Source organism: Oncorhynchus masou, unplaced genomic scaffold, assembly GCF_036934945.1.
Source record: "Oncorhynchus masou masou isolate Uvic2021 unplaced genomic scaffold, UVic_Omas_1.1 unplaced_scaffold_709, whole genome shotgun sequence".
NCBI classification, from domain to species: domain Eukaryota; kingdom Metazoa; phylum Chordata; class Actinopteri; order Salmoniformes; family Salmonidae; genus Oncorhynchus; species Oncorhynchus masou.
In genome coordinates this window covers 335,138-359,813 of record NW_027013555.1, presented here as the reverse complement: position 1 = coordinate 359,813, position 24,676 = coordinate 335,138, and the positions used below count along the sequence as shown (strand labels likewise).

The window sequence follows — 24,676 nt, the reverse complement described above, 5'->3', positions numbered from 1 at the left end:
TCTATATATCTACAGTACGGATCTGTGTATCTATATATCTACAGTACGGATCTGTGTATCTATATATCTACAGTACTGATCTGTGTATCTATATATCTACAGTACTGATCTGTGTATCAATATATCTACAGTACTGATCTGTGTATCTATATATCTACAGTACTGATCTGTGTATCTATATATCTACAGTACTGATCTGTGTATCTATATATCTACAGTACCGATCTGTGTATCTATATATCTACAGTACCGATCTGTGTATCTATATATCTACAGTACGGATCTGTGTATCTATATATCTACAGTACGGATCTGTGTTTCTATATATCTACAGTACGGATCTGTGTATCTATATATCTACAGTACTGATCTGTGTATCTATATATCTACAGTACGGATCTGTGTATCTATATATCTACAGTACTGATCTGTGTTTCTATATATCTACAGTACGGATCTGTGTATCTATATATCTACAGTACTGATCTGTGTATCTATATATCTACAGTACGGATCTGTGTATCTATATATCTACAGTACCGATCTGTGTATCTATATATCTACAGTACTGATCTGTGTATCTATATATCTACAGTACTGATCTGTGTATCTATATATCTACAGTACTGATCTGTGTTTCTATATATCTACAGTACCGATCTGTGTATCTATATATCTACAGTACTGATCTGTGTATGTATATATCTACAGTACTGATCTGTGTATCTATATATCTACAGTACTGATCTGTGTATCTATATATCTACAGTACTGATCTGTGTTTCTATATATCTACAGTACTGATCTGTGTATCTATATATCTACAGTACCGATCTGTGTATCAATATATCTACAGTACTGATCTGTGTTTCTATATATCTACAGTACCGATCTGTGTATCTATATATCTACAGTACGGATCTGTGTATCTATATATCTACAGTACGGATCTGTGTTTCTATATATCTACAGTACTGATCTGTGTATCTATATATCTACAGTACTGATCTGTATATCTACAGTACTGATCTGTGTATCTATATATCTACAGTACGGATCTGTGTATCTATATATCTACAGTACTGATCTGTGTATCTATATATCTACAGTATCGGACGCAGCACAGAGGGGAAAGACCTCCTGGCCATAGAGTTCACAGACAACCCCGGAGGCCATGAACTGTGTGAGTGTCTAACCATTTAAGGTGGAGTGATGTCTGGGGTTTGAACTGCAACAGCAATGGGGCTAGTGAGCTAGGGAGCCTATTGGTACAGGGCTAGTTGAGGACCTCCTGTGTGTTAAAGCCCATTGGTAGAGGGCTAGTTGAGGACCTCCAGTGTCTTAAAGCCTATTGGTACAGGGCTAGTTGAGGACCTCCTGTGTATTAAAGCCTAGTGGTACAGGGCTAGTTGAGGACCTCCTGTGTGTTAAAGCCTATTGGTACAGGGCTAGTTGAGGACCTCCTGTTCATTAAAGCCTATTGGTACAGGACTAGTTGAGGACCTCCTGTGTGTTAAAGCCCATTGGTAGAGGGCTAGTTGAGGACCTCCAGTGTCTTAAAGCCTATTGGTACAGGGCTAGTTGGGGACTTCCTGTTTATTAAAGCCTATTGGTACAGGGCTAGTTGAGGACCTCCTGTGTATTAAAGCCTATTGGTACAGGGCTAGTTGAGGACCTCCCGTGTGTTAAAGCCTATTGGTACAGGGCTAGTTGAGGACCTCCTGTGTCTTAAAGCCTATCGGTACAGGGCTAGTTGAGGACCTCCTGTTTATTAAAGCCTATTGGTACAGGGCTAGTTGAGGACCTCCTGTGTCTTAAAGCCTATTGGTACAGGGCTAGTTGGGGACCTCCTGTTTATTAAAGCCTATTGGTACAGGGCTAGTTGAGGACCTCCTGTTTATTAAAGCCTATTGGTACAGGGCTAGTTGGGGACCTCCTGTTTATTAAAGCCTATTGGTACAGGGCTAGTTGAGGACCTCCTGTGTCTTAAAGCCTATTGGTACAGGGCTAGTTGAGGACCTCCTGTGTCTTAAAGCCTATTGGTACAGGGCTAGTTGATGACCTCATGTTTATTAAAGCCTATTGGTACAGGGCTAGTTGATGACCTCCTGTGTCTTAAAGCCTATTGGTACAGGGCTAGTTGAGGACCTCCAGTGTCTTAAAGCCTTTTGGTACAGGGCTAGTTGAGGACCTCCAGTGTCTTAAAGCCTATTGGTACAGGGCTAGTTGATGACCTCATGTTTATTAAAGCCTATTGGTACAGGGCTAGTTGATGACCTCCTGTGTCTTAAAGCCTATTGGTACAGGGCTAGTTGGGGACCTCCTGTTTATTAAAGCCTATTGGTACAGGGCTAGTTGAGGACCTCCTGTTTATTAAAGCCTATTGGTACAGGGCTAGTTGATGACCTCCTGTGTCTTAAAGCCTATTGGTACAGGGCTAGTTGAGGACCTCCAGTGTCTTAAAGCCTATTGGTACAGGGCTAGTTGAGGACCTCCCGTGTCTTAAAGCCTATTGGTACAGGGCTAGTTGAGGACCTCCTGTGTCTTAAAGCCTATTGGTACAGGGCTAGTTGAGGACTTCCAGTGTCTTAAAGCCTATTGGTACAGGGCTAGTTGATGACCTCCTGTTTATTAAAGCCTATTGGTACAGGGCTAGTTGATGACCTCCTGTGTCTTAAAGCCTATTGGTACAGGGCTAGTTGGGGACCTCCTGTTTATTAAAGCCTATTGGTACAGGGCTAGTTGAGGACCTCCTGTTTATTAAAGCCTATTGGTACAGGGCTAGTTGGGGACCTCCTGTTTATTAAAGCCTATTGGTACAGGGCTAGTTGAGGACCTCCTTTGTATTAAAGCCTATTGGTACAGGGCTAGTTGAGGACCTCCTGTGTATTAAAGCCTATTGGTACAGGGCTAGTTGAGGACCTCCCGTGTATTAAAGCCTATTGGTACAGGGCTAGTTGAGGACCTCCTGTGTATTAAAGCCTATTGGTACAGGACTAGTTGAGGACCTCCTGTGTATTAAAGCCTATTGGTACAGGGCTAGTTGAGGACCTCCCGTGTCTTAAAGCCTATTGGTACAGGACTAGTTGAGGACCTCCTGTGTCTTAAAGCCTATTGGTACAGGGCTAGTTGAGGACCTCCTGTGTCTTAAAGCCTATTGGTACAGGGCTAGTTGAGGACCTCCTGTGTATTAAAGCCTATTGGTACAGGGCTAGTTGAGGACCTCCTGTTTATTAAAGCCTATTGGTAGAGGGCTAGTTGAGGACCTCCTGTGTATTAAAGCCTATTGGTACAGGGCTAGTTGATGACCTCATGTTTATTAAAGCCTATTGGTACAGGGCTAGTTGATGACCTCCTGTGTCTTAAAGCCTATTGGTACAGGGCTAGTTGGGGACCTCCTGTACAGGGCTAGTTTTATTAAAGCCTATTGGTACAGGGCTAGTTGAGGACCTCCTGTTTATTAAAGCCTATTGGTACAGGGCTAGTTGATGACCTCCTGTGTCTTAAAGCCTATTGGTACAGGGCTAGTTGGGGACCTCCTGTTTATTAAAGCCTATTGGTACAGGGCTAGTTGAGGACCTCCTGTTTATTAAAGCCTATTGGTACAGGGCTAGTTGAGGACCTCCTGTGTCTTAAAGCCTATTGGTACAGGGCTAGTTGAGGACCTCCTGTGTCTTAAAGCCTATTGGTACAGGGCTAGTTGAGGACCTCCTGTGTCTTAAAGCCTATTGGTACAGGACTAGTTGAGGACCTCCAGTGTCTTAAAGCCTATTGGTACAGGGCTAGTTGAGGACCTCCTGTGTCTTAAAGCCTATTGGTACAGGGCTAGTTGAGGACCTCCCGTGTATTAAAGCCTATTGGTACAGGGCTAGTTGAGGACCTCCTGTTTATTAAAGCCTATTGGTACAGGGCTAGTTGAGGACCTCCTGTGTCTTAAAGCCTATTGGTACAGGGCTAGTTGAGGACCTCCCGTGTATTAAAGCCTATTGGTACAGGGCTAGTTGAGGACCTCCTGTTTATTAAAGCCTATTGGTACAGGGCTAGTTGAGGACCTCCCGTGTATTAAAGCCTATTGGTACAGGGCTAGTTGAGGACCTCCTGTGTGTTAAAGCCTATTGGTACAGGGCTAGTTGAGGACCTCCTGTTTATTAAAGCCTATTGGTACAGGGCTAGTTGAGGACCTCCTGTGTCTTAAAGCCTATTGGTACAGGGCTAGTTGAGGACCTCCCGTGTATTAAAGCCTATTGGTACAGGGCTAGTTGAGGACCTCCTGTTCATTAAAGCCTATTGGTACAGGACTAGTTGAGGACCTCCTGTGTATTAAAGCCTATTGGTACAGGGCTAGTTGAGGACCTCCCGTGTATTAAAGCCTATTGGTACAGGGCTAGTTGAGGACCTCCTGTTTATTAAAGCCTATTGGTACAGGACTAGTTGAGGACCTCCTGTGTCTTAAAGCCTATTGGTACAGGGCTAGTTGAGGACCTCCTGTGTCTTAAAGCCTATTGGTACAGGGCTAGTTGAGGACCTCCTGTGTCTTAAAGCCTATTGGTACAGGGCTAGTTGAGGACCTCCTGTGTCTTAAAGCCTATTGGTACAGGACTAGTTGAGGACCTCCTGTGTATTAAAGCCTATTGGTACAGGGCTAGTTGAGGACCTCCTGTGTCTTAAAGCCTAGTGGTACAGGGCTAGTTGAGGACCTCCCGTGTCTTAAAGCCTAGTGGTACAGGGCTAGTTGAGGACCTCCCGTGTGTTAAAGCCTAGTGGTACAGGGCTAGTTGAGGACCTCCCGTGTCTTAAAGCCTATTGGTACAGGGCTAGTTGACATCTTCTAAAATGAACTTTGACACAGGTTTTGTCTTGAGCAATTCCTTTCCTGTCTCTCTCCCTTCCTCCCCCGTCTCTCCCTCCCCCGTCTCTCCCTCTCCCTCTCCCTCTCCCTCCCCCGTCTCTCCCTCTCCCTCCCCCGTCTCTCCCTCTCCCATCCTCAGTGGAACCGGAGATCAAGCTGGTTGGCAACATGCATGGCAACGAGGTCCTGGGTCGTCAGTTGCTGCTCTACCTGGCCCAGTACCTGTGTTCCGAGTATCTCCTTGGCAACCAGCGTATCCAGACGCTCGTGAACACCACGCGCATCCACATCCTGGCATCCATGAACCCCGACGGTTATGAGCTGGCGGCCGCCGAGGTAGAGGATAGCAACGACCCGGAACAACAACCACACCACAACCAGGAAGTAAATCATGAATAAAAAAAACGTGGAAGCCGGGACCAACCAATCAGCCGCGTAGAGATAGAAAGAAGCCACGCCTCTTATCTTCTCCATTATATAGAGTCTGTGAGAGCATGTGTTGGGCCACTCTCTTTCTTAAGCCTTGCCCCTTTTCCAACTGCCTATCATCTACCTGAGCTCTCCTATTGGTTCAGCCCCTCACACTACCAGAGAGACAGAGTGAAAGTGTCCTTAACCAATCAGCAAGAGCAGTCGATTAGACTGTTGTCATGGAAACGCGGTGGCATTTTATTTTTTAGTAACTGTGTTTAAGGTCGAAGAAGTAACACTGCTCGGAATCTCAAAACGTTTTTCTTAAAATAACAAATAATATATATATATATTTTTTAAAGATAGAACGTCTAGTTATTGTTTTCCCCAACAGCTGGCAGTGGGAAGCTCTATTGTCTTTATCATCATGTTTTCAAACTACCGAGGGATTTCTTCTTCACACAAACAGCATGTCCTGTCACTACAGACACCCTGGTTCGATATCCAGGCTGTATCACAACCGGCCGGCTGTGATGAGGAATCCCATAGGGCGGCGCACAATTGGCCCAGCGTCGTCCGGGTTCGGACGGTGTAGGCCGTCGTTTTAAATAAGAATTTGTTCGTCACTGACTTGCCTAGTAAAATAAAGGTTTTAATAAAAAAAATATATGTTTAATGGACAGCTTGTTCTCTCCAGGCGGATTACATAGTCTGTCCCAAAACTACTCCCTGTATAGGGAACGATCATGTGACTTGACTGGGAAAACCTCTGGGCCCTCTTCTGGGTCACATGGTCAACAAAACACTCCTGACCTCTGATAGTCATCCTATCCAATCACATTCTTCTAACCGACATGACTTCCCATGTCTTCCCATTACCCATGATGCTTCACTCTTCACTCCTCCCCGTCACGCTCCTGCAGGGTCGTGGGGTGTTGAACCATGTCTAGGGTCATGACCTTTATCCTCTGTGTGTGTTTCTACATCTGTGTGTTTGTGTAGGGTCACGACCTTTACCCTCTGTGTGTGTTTCTACATCTGTGTGTTTGTGTAGGGTCACGACCTTTACCCTCTGTGTGTGTTGGTGTAGGGTCACGAGCTCAACGGTTGGACGGTGGGTCGCACCAACGCTCAGAACCTAGACTTGAACCGGAACTTTCCTGACCTTACGTCTATCCTCTACCGGAATCGCAGGATCAAACGCTTCCGCACAGACCACATCCCCATCCCAGACTCTTACTGGTTTGGTAAGGTATGTAATATCAACATCTCGCTACACTGGTGTCGGTAGCGGGATGGCGCCAGTGAGGACATCGGAGAGGTGTGTACACATGAGTGATGTCACTAGCATCTCGATAGCAAGTCCCTCAGGTGGAGGTACCTCTCCGATGGTATGGGAACTTAGCCTTCTGTTGATGTGGGAAAGTACAGGACATTCCTACTGTACAGGACATTTCTACTGTTTTGGTGATGTATAGGACATTCCTACTGTTTTGGTGATGTATAGGACATTCCTACTGTTTTTGGTAAGGTACAGGGCATTCCTACTGTTTTGGTGAGGTACAGGACATTCCTACTGTTTTGGTAAGGTACAGGGCATTCCTACTGTTTTGGTGAGGTAGAGGACATTCCTACTGTTTTGGTAAGGTACAGGACATTCCTACTGTTTTTGGTAAGGTACAGGGCATTCCTACTGTTTTGGTGAGGTACAGGACATTCCTACTGTTTTGGTGAGGTACAGGACATTCCTACTGTTTTGGTAAGGTACAGGGCATTCCTACTGTTTTGGTGAGGTACAGGACATTCCTACTGTTTTTGGTAAGGTACAGGGCATTCCTACTGTTTTGGTGAGGTACAGGGCATTCCTACTGTTTTGGTGAGGTAGAGGACATTCCTACTGTTTTGGTGAGGTACAGGACATTCCTACTGTTTTGGTGAGGTATAGGACATTCCTACTGTTTTGGTGAGGTACAGGGCATTCCTACTGTTTTGGTAAGGTACAGCACATTCCTACTGTTTTGGTGAGGTACAGGACATTCCTACTGTTTTGGTGAGGTACAGGACATTCCTACTGTTTTGGTGAGGTACAGGACATTCCTACTGTTTTGGTGAGGTAGAGGACATTCCTACTGTTTTGGTGAGGTACAGCACATTCCTACTGTTTTGGTGAGGTACAGGACATTCCTACTGTTTTGGTGAGGTACAGGACATTCCTACTGTTTTGGTGAGGTACAGGACATTCCTACTGTTTTGGTGAGGTACAGGGCATTCCTACTGTTTTGGTGAGGTAGAGGACATTCCTACTGTTTTGGTGAGGTACAGGACATTCCTACTGTTTTGGTGAGGTACAGGGCATCCCTACTGTTTTGGTGAGGTATAGACAATCCTACTGTACAGGACATTCCTACTGTTTTGGTGAGGTACAGGACATTCCTACTGTTTTGGTGAGGTACAGGGCATTCCTACTGTTTTGGTGAGGTACAGGGCATTCCTACTGTTTTGGTAAGATATGTTCTAGGGGTGTCCATAGTTTTAGACAAAACCAGTTTTGTAAGGGATATGTGTAATTATCCTCCTCTCCTCTCCTCTCCTCTCCTCTCCTCTCCTCTCCTCTCCTCTCCTCTCCTCTCCTCTCCTCTCCTCTCCTCTCCTCTCCTCTCCTCTCCTCTCCTCTCCTCTCCTCTCCTCTCCTCTCTTAGGTAGCTTCAGAGACCTATGCAGTGATGAAGTGGATCAGGTCTGTGCCGTTTGTCCAGTCTGCGAGCCTCCATGGCGGAGAGCTGGTGATCTCTTATCCCTTTGATTTCTCTAGACACCTCCATGAAGAGAGGATGTTCTCCCCTACACCTGATGAACAGGTACCCTGTCCTGTCCTACACCTGATGAACAGGTGCACTGTCCTGTCCTACACCTGATGAACAGGTACCCTGTCCTGTAATACACCTGACCAACAGCTACCCTGTCTTGTAGAACACCTGATGAACAGGTACCCTGTCCTGTCCTCCACCTGACCAACAGGTACACTGTCCTACACCTAATGAACAGGTACCCTGTCCTGTCCTACACCTGACCAACAGGTACCCTGTCCTACACCTGATGAACAGGTACCCTGTCCTACACCTGATGAACAGGTACCCTGTCCTGTCCTACACTGGACCAACAGATACCCTGTCCTAAACCTGATGAACAGGTACCCTGTCCTGTAATACACCTGACCAACAGGTACTCTGTCCTGTAATACACCGGACCAACAGGTACCCTGTCCTGTAATACACCGGACCAACACGTACCCTGTCCTGTAATACACCTGACCAACAGGTACTCTGTCCTGTAATACACCTGACCAACAGGTACCCTGTCCTGTAATACACCGGACCAACACGTACCCTGTCCTACACCTGACCAACAGGTACCCTGTCCTGTAATATAGCGGACCAACAGGTACTCTGTCCTGTAATACACCGGACCAACAGGTACTCTGTCCTGTAATACACCGGACCAACAGGTACCCTGTCCTGTAATACACCGGACCAACAGGTACTCTGTCCTGTAATACACTGGACCAACAGATACCCTGTCCTACACATGACCAACAGGTACTCTGTCCTGTAATACACCGGACCAACAGGTACCCTGTCCTGTAATACACCGGACCAACAGGTACTCTGTCCTGTAATACACCGGACCAACAGGTACCCTGTCCTGTAATACACCGGACCAACAGGTACCCTGTCCTGTAATACACCGGACCAACAGGTACCCTGTCCTGTAATACACCGGACCAACAGGTACTCTGTCCTGTAATACACCTGACCAACAGGTACTCTGTCCTGTAATACACCTGACCAACAGGTACACTGTCCTGTAATACACCGGACCAACAGGTACTCTGTCCTGTAATACACCGGACCAACAGGTACTCTGTCCTGTAATACACCGGACCAACAGGTACTCTGTCCTGTAATACACCGGACCAACAGGTACTCTGTCCTGTAATACACCTGACCAACAGGTACTCTGTCCTGTAATACACATGACCAACAGGTACTCTGTCCTGTAATACACCGGACCAACAGGTACTCTGTCCTGTCCAAAACCTGATGAACAGGTACCCTGTCCTGTCCTACACCTGATGGACAGGTACCCTGTCCTGTCCTACACCTGATGGACAGGTACCTTGTCCTGTAATACACCGGACCAACAGGTACTCTGTCCTGTCCAAAACCTGATGAACAGGTACCCTGTCCTGTCCTACACCTGATGGACAGGTACCTTGTCCTGTAATACACCGGACCAACAGGTACTCTGTCCTGTCCAAAACCTGATGAACAGGTACTCTGTCTTGTAATACACCTGACCAACAGGTACTCTGTCCTGTCCAAAACCTGATGAACAGGTACTCTGTCCTGTAATACACCGGACCAACAGGTACTCTGTCCTGTAATACACCTGACCAACAGGTACTCTGTCCTGTAATACACCTGACCAACAGGTACTCTGTCCTGTAATACACCTGACCAACAGGTACTCTGTCCTGTAATACACCTGACCAACAGGTACTCTGTCCTGTAATACACCGGACCAACAGGTACTCTGTCCTGTAATACACCTGACCAACAGGTACTCTGTCCTGTAATACACATGACCAACAGGTACTCTGTCCTGTAATACACCGGACCAACAGGTACTCTGTCCTGTAATACACCGGACCAACAGGTACTCTGTCCTGTAATACACCTGACCAACAGGTACTCTGTCCTGTAATACACATGACCAACAGGTACTCTGTCCTGTAATACACCTGACCAACAGGTACTCTGTCCTGTAATACACATGACCAACAGGTACTCTGTCCTGTAATACACCGGACCTACAGGTACTCTGTCCTGTCCAAAACCTGATGAACAGGTACCCTGTCCTGTAATACACATGACCAACAGGTACTCTGTCCTGTCCAAAACCTGATGAACAGGTACCCTGTCCTGTCCTACACCTGATGGACAGGTACCTTGTCCTGTAATACACCGGACCAACAGGTACTCTGTCCTGTCCAAAACCTGATGAACAGGTACCCTGTCCTGTCCTACACCTGATGGACAGGTACCTTGTCCTGTAATACACCTGACCAACAGGTACTCTGTCCTGTCCAAAACCTGATGAACAGGTACCCTGTCCTGTCCTACACCTGATGGACAGGTACCTTGTCCTGTAATACACCGGACCAACAGCTACTCTGTCCTGTCCAAAACCTGATGAACAGGTACTCTGTCCTGTAATACACCTGACCAACAGGTACTCTGTCCTGTCCAAAACCTGATGAACAGGTACTCTGTCCTGTAATACACCGGACCAACAGGTACTCTGTCCTGTAATACACCGGACCAACAGGTACTCTGTCCTGTAATACACCTGATCAACAGGTACTCTGTCCTGTAATACACCGGACCAACAGGTACTCTGTCCTGTAATACACCTGACCAACAGGTACTCTGTCCTGTAATACACCGGACCAACAGGTACTCTGTCCTGTAATACACCGGACCAACAGGTACTCTGTCCTGTAATACACCTGACCAACAGGTACTCTGTCCTGTAATACACCTGACCAACAGGTACTCTGTCCTGTAATACACCGGACCAACAGGTACTCTGTCCTGTAATACACATGACCAACAGGTACTCTGTCCTGTAATACACCGGACCAACAGGTACTCTGTCCTGTAATACACCGGACCAACAGGTACTCTGTCCTGTAATACACCTGACCAACAGGTACTCTGTCCTGTAATACACCGGACCAACAGGTACTCTGTCCTGTAATACACCGGACCAACAGGTACTCTGTCCTGTAATACACCGGACCAACAGGTACTCTGTCCTGTAATACACCTGACCAACAGGTACTCTGTCCTGTAATACACCTGACCAACAGGTACTCTGTCCTGTAATACACTGGACCAACAGGTACTCTGTCCTGTAATACACTGGACCAACAGGTACTCTGTCCTGTAATACACCTGACCAACAGGTACTCTGTCCTGTAATACACCTGACCAACAGGTACTCTGTCCTGTAATACACCTGACCAACAGGTACTCTGTCCTGTAATACACCGGACCAACAGGTACTCTGTCCTGTAATACACCGGACCAACAGGTACTCTGTCCTGTCCAAAACCTGATGAACAGGTACCCTGTCCTGTCCTACACCTGATGGACAGGTACCTTGTCCTGTAATACACCGGACCAACAGGTACTCTGTCCTGTCCAAAACCTGATGAACAGGTACTCTGTCCTGTAATACACCTGACCAACAGGTACTCTGTCCTGTCCAAAACCTGATGAACAGGTACTCTGTCCTGTAATACACCGGACCAACAGGTACTCTGTCCTGTAATACACCGGACCAACAGGTATTCTGTCCTGTAATACACCTGACCAACAGGTACTCTGTCATGTAATACACCGGACCAACAGGTACTCTGTCCTGTAATACACCGGACCAACAGGTACTCTGTCCTGTAATACACCTGACCAACAGGTACTCTGTCCTGTAATACACCGGACCAACAGGTACTCTGTCCTGTAATACACCTGACCAACAGGTACTCTGTCCTGTAATACACCTGACCAACAGGTACTCTGTCCTGTAATACACCTGACCAACAGGTACTCTGTCCTGTAATACACCGGACCAACAGGTACTCTGTCCTGTAATACACCTGACCAACAGGTACTCTGTCCTGTAATACACCGGACCAACAGGTACTCTGTCCTGTAATACACCGGACCAACAGGTACTCTGTCCTGTAATACACCGGACCAACAGGTACTCTGTCCTGTAATACACCGGACCAACAGGTACTCTGTCCTGTAATACACCGGACCAACAGGTACTCTGTCCTGTAATACACCTGACCAACAGGTACTCTGTCCTGTAATACACCTGACCAACAGGTACTCTGTCCTGTCCAAAACCTGACGAACAGGTACCCTGTCCTGTCCTACACCTGATGGACAGGTACCTTGTCCTGTAATACACCGGACCAACAGGTACTCTGTCCTGTCCAAAACCTGATGAACAGGTACCCTGTCCTGTCCTACATCTGATGGACAGGTACCTTGTCCTGTAATACACCTGACCAACAGGTACTCTGTCCTGTCCAAAACCTGATGAACAGGTACCCTGTCCTGTCCTACACCTGATGGACAGGTACCTTGTCCTGTAATACACCGGACCAACAGGTACTCTGTCCTGTCCAAAACCTGATGAACAGGTACTCTGTCCTGTAATACACCGGACCAACAGGTACTCTGTCCTGTAATACACCGGACCAACAGGTACTCTGTCCTGTAATACACCTGACCAACAGGTACTCTGTCCTGTAATACACCGGACCAACAGGTACTCTGTCCTGTAATACACCGGACCAACTGTTACTCTGTCCTGTAATACACCTGACCAACAGGTACTCTGTCCTGTAATACACCGGACCAACAGGTACTCTGTCCTGTAATACACCTGACCAACATGTACTCTGTCCTGTAATACACCGGACCAACAGGTACTCTGTCCTGTAATACCCCTGACCAACAGGTACTCTGTCCTGTAATACACCGGACCAACAGGTACTCTGTCCTGTCCAAAACCTGATGAACAGGTACCCTGTCCTGTCCTACATCTGATGGACAGGTACCTTGTCCTGTAATACACCGGACCAACAGGTAGTCTGTCCTGTCCAAAACCTGATGAACAGGTACCCTGTCCTGTCCTACACCTGATGGACAGGTACCTTGTCCTGTAATACACATGACCAACAGGTACTCTGTCCTGTAATACACCGGACCAACAGGTACTCTGTCCTGTAATACACCGGACCAACAGGTACTCTGTCCTGTAATACACCGGACCAACAGGTACCCTGTCCTGTAATACACCGGACCAACAGGTACTCTGTCCTGTAATACACTGGACCAACAGATACCCTGTCCTACACATGACCAACAGGTACTCTGTCCTGTAATACACCGGACCAACAGGTACCCTGTCCTGTAATACACCGGACCAACAGGTACTCTGTCCTGTAATACACCGGACCAACAGGTACCCTGTCCTGTAATACACCGGACCAACAGGTACCCTGTCCTGTAATACACCGGACCAACAGGTACCCTGTCCTGTAATACACCGGACCAACAGGTACTCTGTCCTGTAATACACCTGACCAACAGGTACTCTGTCCTGTAATACACCTGACCAACAGGTACACTGTCCTGTAATACACCGGACCATCAGGTACTCTGTCCTGTAATACACCGGACCAACAGGTACTCTGTCCTGTAATACACCGGACCAACAGGTACTCTGTCCTGTAATACACCGGACCAACAGGTACTCTGTCCTGTAATACACCTGACCAACAGTTACTCTGTCCTGTAATACACCGGACCAACAGGTACTCTGTCCTGTAATACACCGGACCAACAGGTACTCTGTCCTGTAATACACCGGACCAACAGGTACTCTGTCCTGTAATACACCGGACCAACAGGTACTCTGTCCTGTAATACACCTGACCAACAGGTACTCTGTCCTGTAATACACATGACCAACAGGTACTCTGTCCTGTAATACACCGGACCAACAGGTACTCTGTCCTGTCCAAAACCTGATGAACAGGTACCCTGTCCTGTCCTACACCTGATGGACAGGTACCCTGTCCTGTCCTACACCTGATGGACAGGTACCTTGTCCTGTAATACACCGGACCAACAGGTACTCTGTCCTGTCCAAAACCTGATGAACAGGTACCCTGTCCTGTCCTACACCTGATGGACAGGTACCTTGTCCTGTAATACACCGGACCAACAGGTACTCTGTCCTGTCCAAAACCTGATGAACAGGTACTCTGTCTTGTAATACACCTGACCAACAGGTACTCTGTCCTGTCCAAAACCTGATGAACAGGTACTCTGTCCTGTAATACACCGGACCAACAGGTACTCTGTCCTGTAATACACCTGACCAACAGGTACTCTGTCCTGTAATACACCTGACCAACAGGTACTCTGTCCTGTAATACACCTGACCAACAGGTACTCTGTCCTGTAATACACCTGACCAACAGGTACTCTGTCCTGTAATACACCGGACCAACAGGTACTCTGTCCTGTAATACACCTGACCAACAGGTATTCTGTCCTGTAATACACCTGACCAACAGGTACTCTGTCCTGTAATACACCGGACCAACAGGTACTCTGTCCTGTAATACACCGGACCAACAGGTACTCTGTCCTGTAATACACCTGACCAACAGGTACTCTGTCCTGTAATATACATGACCAACAGGTACTCTGTCCTGTAATACACCTGACCAACAGGTACTCTGTCCTGTAATACACCTGACCAACAGGTACTCTGTCCTGTAATACACATGACCAACAGGTACTCTGTCCTGTAATACACCGGACCTACAGGTACTCTGTCCTGTCCAAAACCTGATGAACAGGTACCCTGTCCTGTAATACACCTGATGGACAGGTACCTTGTCCTGTAATACACCGGACCAACAGGTACTCTGTCCTGTCCAAAACCTGATGAACAGGTACCCTGTCCTGTCCTACACCTGATGGACAGGTACCTTGTCCTGTAATACACCGGACCAACAGGTACTCTGTCCTGTCCAAAACCTGATGAACAGGTACCCTGTCCTGTCCTACACCTGATGGACAGGTACCTTGTCCTGTAATACACCTGACCAACAGGTACTCTGTCCTGTCCAAAACCTGATGAACAGGTACCCTGTCCTGTCCTACACCTGATGGACAGGTACCTTGTCCTGTAATACACCGGACCAACAGCTACTCTGTCCTGTCCAAAACCTGATGAACAGGTACTCTGTCCTGTAATACACCTGACCAACAGGTACTCTGTCCTGTCCAAAACCTGATGAACAGGTACTCTGTCCTGTAATACACCGGACCAACAGGTACTCTGTCCTGTAATACACCGGACCAACAGGTACTCTGTCCTGTAATACACCTGATCAACAGGTACTCTGTCCTGTAATACACCGGACCAACAGGTACTCTGTCCTGTAATACACCTGACCAACAGGTACTCTGTCCTGTAATACACCTGACCAACAGGTACAATGTCCTGTAATACACCGGACCAACAGGTACTCTGTCCTGTAATACACCGGACCAACAGGTACTCTGTCCTGTAATACACCGGACCAACAGGTACTCTGTCCTGTAATACACCTGACCAACAGGTACTCTGTCCTGTAATACACCTGACCAACAGGTACTCTGTCCTGTAATACACCGGACCAACAGGTACTCTGTCCTGTAATACACATGACCAACAGGTACTCTGTCCTGTAATACACCGGACCAACAGGTACTCTGTCCTGTAATACACCGGACCAACAGGTACTCTGTCCTGTAATACACCTGACCAACAGGTACTCTGTCCTGTAATACACCGGACCAACAGGTACTCTGTCCTGTAATACACCGGACCAACAGGTACTCTGTCCTGTAATACACCGGACCAACAGGTACTCTGTCCTGTAATACACCTGACCAACAGGTACTCTGTCCTGTAATACACCTTACCAACAGGTACTCTGTCCTGTAATACACTGGACCAACAGGTACTCTGTCCTGTAATACACTGGACCAACAGGTACTCTGTCCTGTAATACACCTGACCAACAGGTACTCTGTCCTGTAATACACCTGACCAACAGGTACTCTGTCCTGTAATACACCTGACCAACAGGTACTCTGTCCTGTAATACACCGGACCAACAGGTACTCTGTCCTGTAATACACCGGACCAACAGGTACTCTGTCCTGTCCAAAACCTGATGAACAGGTACCCTGTCCTGTCCTACACCTGATGGACAGGTACCTTGTCCTGTAATACACCGGACCAACAGGTACTCTGTCCTGTCCAAAACCTGATGAACAGGTATTCTGTCCTGTAATACACCTGACCAACAGGTACTCTGTCCTGTCCAAAACCTGATGAACAGGTACTCTGTCCTGTAATACACCGGACCAACAGGTACTCTGTCCTGTAATACACCGGACCAACAGGTATTCTGTCCTGTAATACACCTGACCAACAGGTACTCTGTCCTGTAATACACCGGACCAACAGGTACTCTGTCCTGTAATACACCGGACCAACAGGTACTCTGTCCTGTAATACACCTGACCAACAGGTACTCTGTCCTGTAATACACCGGACCAACAGGTACTCTGTCCTGTAATACACCGGACCAACAGGTACTCTGTCCTGTAATACACCTGACCAACAGGTACTCTGTCCTGTAATACACCTGACCAACAGGTACTCTGTCCTGTAATACACCGGACCAACACCGGACCAACAGGTACTCTGTCCTGTAATACACCTGACCAACAGGTACTCTGTCCTGTAATACACCGGACCAACAGGTACTCTGTCCTGTAATACACCGGACCAACAGGTACTCTGTCCTGTAATACACCGGACCAACAGGTACTCTGTCCTGTAATACACCTGACCAACAGGTACTCTGTCCTGTAATACACCTGACCAACAGGTACTCTGTCCTGTAATACACTGGACCAACAGGTACTCTGTCCTGTAATACACTGGACCAACAGGTACTCTGTCCTGTAATACACCGGACCAACAGGTACTCTGTCCTGTAATACACCTGACCAACAGGTACTCTGTCCTGTAATACACCGGACCAACAGGTACTCTGTCCTGTAATACACCGGACCAACAGGTACTCTGTCCTGTAATACACCGGACCAACAGGTAATCTGTCCTGTAATACACCGGACCAACAGGTACTCTGTCCTGTAATACACCGGACCAACAGGTACTCTGTCCTGTAATACACCGGACCAACAGGTACTCTGTCCTGTAATACACCTGACCAACAGGTACTCTGTCCTGTAATACACTGGACCAACAGGTACTCTGTCCTGTAATACACCGGACCAACAGGTACTCTGTCCTGTAATACACCGGACCAACAGGTACTCTGTCCTGTAATACACCTGACCAACAGGTACTCTGTCCTGTAATACACCGGACCAACAGGTACTCTGTCCTGTAATACACCTGACCAACAGGTACTCTGTCCTGTAATACACCTGACCAACAGGTACTCTGTCCTGTAATACACCTGACCAACAGGTACTCTGTCCTGTAATACACCGGACCAACAGGTACTCTGTCCTGTAATACACCGGACCAACAGGTACTCTGTCCTGTAATACACCGGACCAACAGGTACTCTGTCCTGTAATACACCGGACCAACAGGTACTCTGTCCTGTAATACACCGGACCAACAGGTACTCTGTCCTGTAATACACCGGACCAACAGGTACTCTGTCCTGTAATACACCGGACCAACAGGTACTCTGTCCTGTAATACACCGGACCAACAGGTACCCTGTCCTGTAATACACCTGACCAACAGGTACTCTGTCCTGTAATACACCTGACCAACAGGTACTCTGTCCTGTAATACACCGGACCAACAGGTACTCTGTCCTGTAATACACCGGACCAACAGGTACTCTGTCCTGTAATACACCTGACCAACAGGTACTCTGTCCTGTAATACACCGGACAAACAGGTACTCTGTCCTGTAATACACCTGACCAACAGGTACTCTGTCCTGTAATACACCTGACCAACAGGTACTCTGTCCTGTAATACACCGGACCAACAGGTACTCTGTCCTGTAATACACCGGACCAACAGGTACTCTGTCCTGTAATACACCGGACCAACAGGTACTCTGTCCTGTAATACACCTGACCAACAGGTACTCTGTCCTGTAATACACCGGACCAACAGGTACTCTGTCCTGTAATACACCTGACCAACAGGTACTCTGTCCTGTAATACACCTGACCAACAGGTACTCTGTCCTGTAATACACCTGACCAACAGGTACTCTGTCCTGTAATACACCGGACCAACAGGTACTCTGTCCTGTAATACACCGGACCAACAGGTACTCTGTCCTGTAATACACCGGACCAACAGGTACTCTGTCCTGTAATACACCGGACCAACAGGTACTCTGTCCTGTAATACACCGGACCAACAGGTACTCTGTCCTGTAATACACCGGACCAACAGGTACTCTGTCCTGTAATACACCGGACCAACAGGTACTCTGTCCTGTAATACACCGGACCAACAGGTACTCTGTCCTGTAATACACCGGACCAACAGGTACCCTGTCCTGTAATACACCTGACCAACAGGTACTCTGTCCTGTAATACACCTGACCAACAGGTACTCTGTCCTGTAATACACCGGACCAACAGGTACTCTGTCCTGTAATACACCGGACCAACAGGTACTCTGTCCTGTAATACACCTGACCAACAGGTACTCTGTCCTGTAATACACCGGACAAACAGGTACTCTGTCCTGTAATACACCTGACCAACAGGTACTCTGTCCTGTAATACACCTGACCAACAGGTACTCTGTCCTGTAATACACCGGACCAACAGGTACTCTGTCCTGTAATACACCGGACCAACAGGTACTCTGTCCTGTAATACACCGGACCAACAGGTACTCTGTCCTGTAATACACCGGACCAACAGGTACTCTGTCCTGTAATACACCTGACCAACAGGTACTCTGTCCTGTAATATACATGACCAACAGGTACTCTGTCCTGTAATACACCTGACCAACAGGTACTCTGTCCTGTAATACACATGACCAACAGGTACTCTGTCCTGTAATACACCGGACCTACAGGTACTCTGTCCTGTCCAAAACCTGATGAACAGGTACCCTGTCCTGTAATACACATGACCAACAGGTACTCTGTCCTGTCCAAAACCTGATGAACAGGTACCCTGTCCTGTCCTACACCTGATGGACAGGTACCTTGTCCTGTAATACACCGGACCAACAGGTACTCTGTCCTGTCCAAAACCTGATGAACAGGTACCCTGTCCTGTCCTACACCTGATGGACAGGTACCTTGTCCTGTAATACACCTGACCAACAGGTACTCTGTCCTGTCCAAAACCTGATGAACAGGTACCCTGTCCTGTCCTACACCTGATGGACAGGTACCTTGTCCTGTAATACACCGGACCAACAGCTACTCTGTCCTGTCCAAAACCTGATGAACAGGTACTCTGTCCTGTAATACACCTGACCAACAGGTACTCTGTCCTGTCCAAAACCTGATGAACAGGTACTCTGTCCTGTAATACACCGGACCAACAGGTACTCTGTCCTGTAATACACCGGACCAACAGGTACTCTGTCCTGTAATACACCTGATCAACAGGTACTCTGTCCTGTAATACACCGGACCAACAGGTACTCTGTCCTGTAATACACCTGACCAACAGGTACTCTGTCCTGTAATACACCTGACCAACAGGTACAATGTCCTGTAATACACCGGACCAACAGGTACTCTGTCCTGTAATACACCGGACCAACAGGTACTCTGTCCTGTAATACACCGGACCAACAGGTACTCTGTCCTGTAATACACCTGACCAACAGGTACTCTGTCCTGTAATACACATGACCAACAGGTACTCTGTCCTGTAATACACCGGACCAACAGGTACTCTGTCCTGTAATACACCTGACCAACAGGTACTCTGTCCTGTAATACACCGGACCAACAGGTACTCTGTCCTGTAATACACATGACCAACAGGTACTCTGTCCTGTAATACACCGGACCAACAGGTACTCTGTCCTGTAATACACCGGACCAACAGGTACTCTGTCCTGTAATACACCTGACCAACAGGTACTCTGTCCTGTAATACACCGGACCAACAGGTACTCTGTCCTGTAATACACCGGACCAACAGGTACTCTGTCCTGTAATACACCGGACCAACAGGTACTCTGTCCTGTAATACACCTGACCAACAGGTACTCTGTCCTGTAATACACCTGACCAACAGGTACTCTGTCCTGTAATACACTGGACCAACAGGTACTCTGTCCTGTAATACACTGGACCAACAGGTACTCTGTCCTGTAATACACCTGACCAACAGGTACTCTGTCCTGTAATACACCTGACCAACAGGTACTCTGTCCTGTAATACACCTGACCAACAGGTACTCTGTCCTGTAATACACCGGACCAACAGGTACTCTGTCCTGTAATACACAGGTACCGGACCAACAGGTACTCTGTCCTGTCCAAAACCTGATGAACAGGTACCCTGTCCTGTCCTACACCTGATGGACAGGTACCTTGTCCTGTAATACACCGGACCAACAGGTACTCTGTCCTGTCCAAAACCTGATGAACAGGTACTCTGTCCTGTAATACACCTGACCAACAGGTACTCTGTCCTGTCCAAAACCTGATGAACAGGTACTCTGTCCTGTAATACACCGGACCAACAGGTACTCTGTCCTGTAATACACCGGACCAACAGGTATTCTGTCCTGTAATACACCTGACCAACAGGTATTCTGTCCTGTAATACACCTGACCAACAGGTACTCTGTCATGTAATACACCGGACCAACAGGTACTCTGTCCTGTAATACACCGGACCAACAGGTACTCTGTCCTGTAATACACCTGACCAACAGGTACTCTGTCCTGTAATACACCGGACCAACAGGTACTCTGTCCTGTAATACACCGGACCAACAGGTACTCTGTCCTGTAATACACCTGACCAACAGGTACTCTGTCCTGTAATACACCTGACCAACAGGTACTCTGTCCTGTAATACACCGGACCAACAGGTACTCTGTCCTGTAATACACCTGACCAACAGGTACTCTGTCCTGTAATACACCGGACCAACAGGTACTCTGTCCTGTAATACACCGGACCAACAGGTACTCTGTCCTGTAATACACCGGACCAACAGGTACTCTGTCCTGTAATACACCTGACCAACAGGTACTCTGTCCTGTAATACACCTGACCAACAGGTACTCTGTCCTGTAATACACTGGACCAACAGGTACTCTGTCCTGTAATACACTGGACCAACAGGTACTCTGTCCTGTAATACACCGGACCAACAGGTACTCTGTCCTGTAATACACCTGACCAACAGGTACTCTGTCCTGTAATACACCGGACCAACAGGTACTCTGTCCTGTAATACACCGGACCAACAGGTACTCTGTCCTGTAATACACCGGACCAACAGGTAATCTGTCCTGTAATACACCGGACCAACAGGTACTCTGTCCTGTAATACACCGGACCAACAGGTACTCTGTCCTGTAATACACCGGACCAACAGGTACTCTGTCCTGTAATACACCTGACCAACAGGTACTCTGTCCTGTAATACACTGGACCAACAGGTACTCTGTCCTGTAATACACCGGACCAACAGGTACTCTGTCCTGTAATACACCGGACCAACAGGTACTCTGTCCTGTAATACACCTGACCAACAGGTACTCTGTCCTGTAATACACCTGACCAACAGGTACTCTGTCCTGTAATACACCTGACCAACAGGTACTCTGTCCTGTAATACACCGGACCAACAGGTACTCTGTCCTGTAATACACCGGACCAACAGGTACTCTGTCCTGTAATACACCGGACCAACAGGTACTCTGTCCTGTAATACACCGGACCAACAGGTACTCTGTCCTGTAATACACCTGACCAACAGGTACTCTGTCCTGTAATACACCTGACCAACAGGTACTCTGTCCTGTAATACACCGGACCAACAGGTACTCTGTCCTGTAATACGGACAACAGGTACTCTGTCCTGTAATACACCGGACCAACAGGTACTCTGTCCTGTAATACACCTGACCAACAGGTACTCTGTCCTGTAATACACCGGACCAACAGGTACTCTGTCCTGTAATACACCGGACCAACAGGTACTCTGTCCTGTAATACACCGGACCAACAGGTAATCTGTCCTGTAATACACCGGACCAACAGGTACTCTGTCCTGTAATACACCGGACCAACAGGTACTCTGTCCTGTAATACCGGACCGGACCAACAGGTACTCTGTCCTGTAATACACCTGACCAACAGGTACTCTGTCTTGTAATACACCGGACCAACAGGTACTCTGTCCTGTAATACACCGGACCAACAGGTACTCTGTCCTGTAATACACCGGACCAACAGGTACTCTGTCCTGTAATACACCTGACCAACAGGTACTCTGTCCTGTAATACACCGGACCAACAGGTACTCTGTCCTGTAATACACCTGACCAACAGGTACTCTGTCCTGTAATACACCTGACCAACAGGTACTCTGTCCTGTAATACACCTGACCAACAGGTACTCTGTCCTGTAATACACCGGACCAACAGGTACTCTGTCCTGTAATACACCTGACCAACAGGTACTCTGTCCTGTAATACACCGGACCAACAGGTACTCTGTCCTGTAATACACCGGACCAACAGGTACTCTGTCCTGTAATACACCGGACCAACAGGTACTCTGTCCTGTAATACACCTGACCAACAGGTACTCTGTCCTGTAATACACCTGACCAACAGGTACTCTGTCCTGTAATACACCGGACCAACAGGTACTCTGTCCTGTAATACACCGGACCAACAGGTACTCTGTCCTGTAATACACCTGACCAACAGGTACTCTGTCCTGTAATACACCGGACAAACAGGTACTCTGTCCTGTAATACACCGGACCAACAGGTACTCTGTCCTGTAATACACCTGACCAACAGGTACTCTGTCCTGTAATACACCTGACCAACAGGTACTCTGTCCTGTAATAATACACCGGACCAACAGGTACTCTGTCCTGTAATACACATGACCAACAGGTACTCTGTCCTGTAATACACCGGACCAACAGGTACTCTGTCCTGTAATACACCGGACCAACAGGTACTCTGTCCTGTAATACACCTGACCAACAGGTACTCTGTCCTGTAATACACCGGACCAACAGGTACTCTGTCCTGTAATACACCGGACCAACAGGTACTCTGTCCTGTAATACACCGGACCAACAGGTACTCTGTCCTGTAATACACCTGACCAACAGGTACTCTGTCCTGTAATACACCGGACCAACAGGTACTCTGTCCTGTAATACACCGGACCAACAGGTACTCTGTCCTGTAATACACCGGACCAACAGGTAATCTGTCCTGTAATACACCGGACCAACAGGTACTCTGTCCTGTAATACACCGGACCAACAGGTACTCTGTCCTGTAATACACCGGACCAACAGGTACTCTGTCCTGTAATACACCTGACCAACAGGTACTCTGTCCTGTAATACACTGGACCAACAGGTACTCTGTCCTGTAATACACCGGACCAACAGGTACTCTGTCCTGTAATACACCGGACCAACAGGTACTCTGTCCTGTAATACACCTGACCAACAGGTACTCTGTCCTGTAATACACCTGACCAACAGGTACTCTGTCCTGTAATACACCGGACCAACAGGTACTCTGTCCTGTAATACACCGGACCAACAGGTACTCTGTCCTGTAATACACCGGACCAACAGGTACTCTGTCCTGTAATACACCGGACCAACAGGTACTCTGTCCTGTAATACACCTGACCAACAGGTACTCTGTCCTGTAATACACCTGACCAACAGGTACTCTGTCCTGTAATACACCGGACCAACAGGTACTCTGTCCTGTAATACACCGGACCAACAGGTACTCTGTCCTGTAATACACCGGACCAACAGGTACTCTGTCCTGTAATACACCTGACCAACAGGTACTCTGTCCTGTAATACACCGGACCAACAGGTACTCTGTCCTGTACATACTCTGTCCACCGGACCAACAGGTACTCTGTCCTGTAATACACCGGACCAACAGGTACTCTGTCCTGTAATACACCGGACCAACAGGTACTCTGTCCTGTAATACAATACAGGTACTCTGTCCTGTAATACACCGGACCAACAGGTACTCTGTCCTGTAATACACCTGACCAACAGGTACTCTGTCCTGTAATACACCGGACCAACAGGTACTCTGTCCTGTAATACACCGGACCAACAGGTACTCTGTCCTGTAATACACCGGACCAACAGGTACTCTGTCCTGTAATACACCTGACCAACAGGTACTCTGTCCTGTAATACACCGGACCAACAGGTACTCTGTCCTGTAATACACCTGACCAACAGGTACTCTGTCCTGTAATACACCTGACCAACAGGTACTCTGTCCTGTAATACACCTGACCAACAGGTACTCTGTCCTGTAATACACCGGACCAACAGGTACTCTGTCCTGTAATACACCTGACCAACAGGTACTCTGTCCTGTAATACACCGGACCAACAGGTACTCTGTCCTGTAATACACCGGACCAACAGGTACTCTGTCCTGTAATACACCGGACCA

At 47.7% G+C, this 24,676-nt stretch overlaps 1 protein-coding gene across 1 annotated transcript in view; it reads left to right on the top strand.

The window, feature by feature from the left end:
• The window catches only part of LOC135537096 (carboxypeptidase Z-like), a 45,345-nt gene that overhangs the window by 5,192 nt on the left and 15,477 nt on the right, over positions 1–24,676 (top strand). The window contains exons 3-6 of the mRNA XM_064963297.1: positions 1,110–1,183; positions 4,989–5,185; positions 6,351–6,512; positions 7,960–8,118. Of these exons, the coding sequence (XP_064819369.1) occupies positions 1,110–1,183; positions 4,989–5,185; positions 6,351–6,512; positions 7,960–8,118 (592 nt within the window). The remainder of the gene's footprint in view (positions 1–1,109; positions 1,184–4,988; positions 5,186–6,350; positions 6,513–7,959; positions 8,119–24,676) is intronic.